Source organism: Musa acuminata, chromosome BXJ1-7, assembly GCF_036884655.1.
Source record: "Musa acuminata AAA Group cultivar baxijiao chromosome BXJ1-7, Cavendish_Baxijiao_AAA, whole genome shotgun sequence".
NCBI lineage: Eukaryota > Viridiplantae > Streptophyta > Magnoliopsida > Zingiberales > Musaceae > Musa > Musa acuminata.
The window spans coordinates 28,173,440-28,177,495 of record NC_088333.1 but is presented as its reverse complement, the minus strand read 5'-3'; the positions used below and the strand labels follow the sequence as shown (position 1 = coordinate 28,177,495).

Here is a 4,056-nt window from a genome sequence, read left to right as displayed (position 1 = left end):
TTGTGGTCAGCAATATAATAGACTGACTGGAAGGGCACAATCCGATTCCTCCTCTTATGTGTAAATGTGCACAAACATCTTTCTTTCTCTCTGTTTGTTCTGCAGCTTGCTGATGATGCGAGTGGTAGCGCCATGCCTGAGAGTATTAACCAAACAACTCTCAGTTCCCTACTTCCAAATGCTTCTAAATGAGGCAGAACAACTCGGGTGGCTTTCAAGCATTCAGTATGCAAGAAAGTCCATGGTGGCTGCTGCAAAGAAGTCGTCTAACACTAGTGAGCTTGAAGCCATGAGATTTGATGGATAGAGTATTTCAAATGTATGAGCTTGCGTATCTTTAAAAGCTTAGATTAGAACTGGAAAAAGTGTGAAGACAGAGACTGGAGAAAGCTTTATTTGACACACTTATTGCCATGTCTATCTATCTACACACACCATAAATTCTGTCACACAAATCTTGCAAATCGGACCATCTTTAACTTGGTGTAATCTATCGCGATCTATACTTGTCCGAATCCCACGGATGAAATCCGGAAATCCTTGCCGTATACGTCTGGAGACTGTAGCTGATGCTGGCACGCCCACATCACTGAACACAGATTGGCTGTCTGTCTTGACATCACAATGCACAGATTGGCTTCGGTTTTGGATGGTTGCTACGACGGGAAGCCACCCTCGAGGTACTCCGACCATTTGAGATCCTCGGGCTCGCCTTCGAGCTGGACTTGGGTGTCCGTGTCTGGCGTCAACTCCGACCAAGGGAAGAAGCCATTGTCGAAGAAGGGGCTGCTGTTCTGCATCTCTATTCCGCCAACGCTGCTGATGCTGCTCTGACTTGTGTTGCTGGAGTAAACAGCATCACTGTACCGAATACCATCAATTCCAGCACAGACGTGTGCAGGATTATATGGTGGGAGGTTGATGTTTGTTCTCAGGCCCATGGAAGTGGAAATGACTGCGGTCGGAGTTGATGGGAAACCTGTGGATAATGTGTTGCAGCTCAAGTCGTGATTCATTTCGAACAGCCTACCATACGGATTTGGGCAGATCGATAGTCCAGCCGTCGCTGCCTGGCTTCTGCTGCAGTCGGTGGCAAAGCTAAACTCTGCAAGAGGGAAGATGGTGGCTGGATCGGACGAGACGTCTTGGCTGGCGAAGAATTGGCCTAGAAAGAAGCATTTCATCGGTGTGGCCGAGTTCTTCGATGGTTTCCTTTCGACAGCGTGCTTATCCAACATTGGCATGGAGGAGGAAGTCGGCACCGCGTCGGTGGTGCTCTCCAAGGTTGCATTGGGAACTTTGAGGTCGCAGGAGCTGGAAGTCCTCTCGCTGCTCTTCGAGGCTTGATCTTCGGAGGCTTCGGCCTCCGCGAGTGGCTTGTGCGTGTTGGGGTTGATGCCTCTCTGCTTGAGCTTCTTCTTGATGCAAGAGTTCCAGAAGTTCTTGATCTCGTTGTCGGTCCTTCCCGGCAAGCGTGTCGCAATCTGTGACCACCTGAACATGTCGTCGGTAAAAGGAGTAGAAGAACTCAAGGCCTGACATCACAACGATGGATAAAGGAGGAGAGAGACGAGAGGGAGGGAATTCCTGTACCTGTTTCCTAGCACCGCATGGAGTTCAATTATGAGATCCTCCTCCTGGTCTGAGAATGCCCCTCGTATGAGGTCAGGCCGCAGGTAGTTTATCCACCTCAACCTGCAGCTCTTTCCACACCTCTGAAGACCTGTGCACACAAGAAGCAATTACCAAGGATTAGATGCAGATCAGCAAGGAAACCCATGCCCAATCTGCTGGTTGGCAAATGCATCACCTGCTTGTTTAGGGACAGAGCTCCAACACCCATGGCCATACGTCGTTATATGCTTGATGAGCTTTTCGTCTTCCTCAGGAGACCACAGGCCTTTCCTCAGCTTCTGCTTGTGGCAGCATGTGTGCCGCCCCATTTCTGGTGAGACCCGAGAATGAATGCAGCAGAAATTCCTGCCTGTCTGCCGAATTGTCGGCGGGAGAAGAGTTGCGTGCGAGTCGGGAACTGAGGAATGTGCAGAAAGGGATAGAGGGGAGGCAGAGGGATCGAAGCAGCACTGAGGAAGGAATTGGAATTAAGAGAAGAAGGACATGCGAGAGAGAGAGAGAGAGAGAGGAGGTCACAATCACAGTGGTTGCAATCCAGTTAGGTTTTCCTTCTCTCCTCTGCTTTCCTTCCCTTCTTTTAAAGGTGGGGAGAGGATGAATTGAACCATCATGTTGTGATGCTGATAAACTACAAGGTCATGGCAGTAAAAGTAACAAGGTAGAAGACATGCATTGTGTGGGAAGACATGCATTCCTCCGAGCTGCCTCTACTGAGATCGTCCTTGAAGCAACCCACACTTACCTGTTCATGATACTACTCCCTCCCTACCACACAAGTTTTCTTGTGTCCAAATGAAGCCAGAAAACAAACAGCATGCCTGTATGAACCTCAATGTCACTTTAGAATGTGTGTGTCACAGAACATTGTATGAGTATTAATTAAAACACAACCTTGCTGTTCTATCTTGGAAACAACATGGACAAATTATTTGTGCCCATGACAGTCTGTTGAATCACTCTCTTCTGTTCTAATCAGACAATCTGAAACGAGCTTATGATTAATTTTGTTTACAATCAGATTCCTTTCTCATTTTTCATGGCACTGAGGGCACTTCAAATACGAGCTATATATGAATGATCAGGTTATTGTAACTCAAGAGATCAATTCCAATATCATTTTGCATCATCGTTTCATGCGCAACTCTCCTTTGAGCAAAATGTAAATTAGAGTATATATATATATATATATATATATATATATATATAAAGTCCATCAATCCAAATACACAGAAATGGGGAAATCATGCACTATATTGTACAATATAAACGTCTATTGGAAACTAGGGTGAAAACAAGGGTCCCTTTTATTGCGAAAATTTTATCTTAATTTGGATTGTGGCAAAAAGAAAGGAAATCAACTTTTCATAGTTCAGTCTGGATTGGGAGAAGAAAAAAACAAAAATGAATATTCTTTCCTTTTTATAGAGGTCATGGAATAATAATAGAAGTGATTTAAAGGTTGTCTTATTCCCCGAAGAAAAATAATCAGAATAGGAAAAAAAATATTCTTTACCATTTTTAAAAAAACAAGAAAAAAAAGTCCAGTGAATTTTAATTGGAATGTTGCTCTAAAAAAAGAGTAATAAGTGATGATGACAATGGGAATACAATATTTTTTTAAATTATAAAATATAATTTTATAAATGACAAACCTGGTTTATAACAAATTTAAAGATCAAAATGCTAATACATATTCATTAGTTATATATTTCCACAATCTCCTAAACAAATCATATATTGAAGCTAAACTATATGTTAAAATATAAAATATGTGATATGATAAAGATATTTCTAAACTTTTGTTTTTAAATATTTTCCTTGGAGTAATAGTTTTCAGGAATGGAAATAGAGAAGAAAAAAAAAAACTCTTCCAACCAATGGATGTTTCTTTTTCCCTTCTATTGCACACAACCAAATGAAATAATACATATTATGAAGCATTTGTGTCATGATAACTGTGTGCTTTGGTCCCAAAGAACAACGTTTTTTAATTATAAATAAATCTGGGCAAAATTTTTTTCTTCTACTGGAAAAATGAAAAATATGGTTAACCCCAAATGTTAAATGAAATAACACGAAAAAATATGACTCCTCCTTGAACAATCCAGTAATTTAATTTTCTACCCATCAATCAATCATTACAACCTAATTGTATCATGGCATTATTGAGTCCATATGGCGGCAGTGTGCAAATTCTCAATTGTACGAGGGATCACAACATGCCAATTCCGATTGCACAGTGTTGCATGATCGAGGCCACATTATTCTGTGTTGTTGGTGTCACATTGGACCCACTCCATCAATAGCAAGACAACTTGGTACATTGGATGGCAATCGGCATCTCGTATCTATGCTGCCTTTAGCCGGTGTTATGCATATAAAAGCTTAATTATCCTCCATGACGCGAAGCTAAATTGCATA

General features: G+C 42.0%; 1 protein-coding gene across 1 annotated transcript; it reads right to left on the bottom strand.

Moving 5' to 3' along the window:
• Window positions 1–322: 322 nt before the first annotated feature.
• LOC103992057 (transcription factor MYB61) lies at window positions 323–2,335 on the bottom strand. The gene is given in 5 exon segments (XM_009411637.3): window positions 323–603; window positions 605–662; window positions 665–1,494; window positions 1,594–1,723; window positions 1,811–2,335. Coding segments are annotated over 5 exon segments (1,254 nt in total). The 5' UTR covers window positions 1,944–2,335; the 3' UTR covers window positions 323–500.
• Window positions 2,336–4,056: the final 1,721 nt, after the last annotated feature.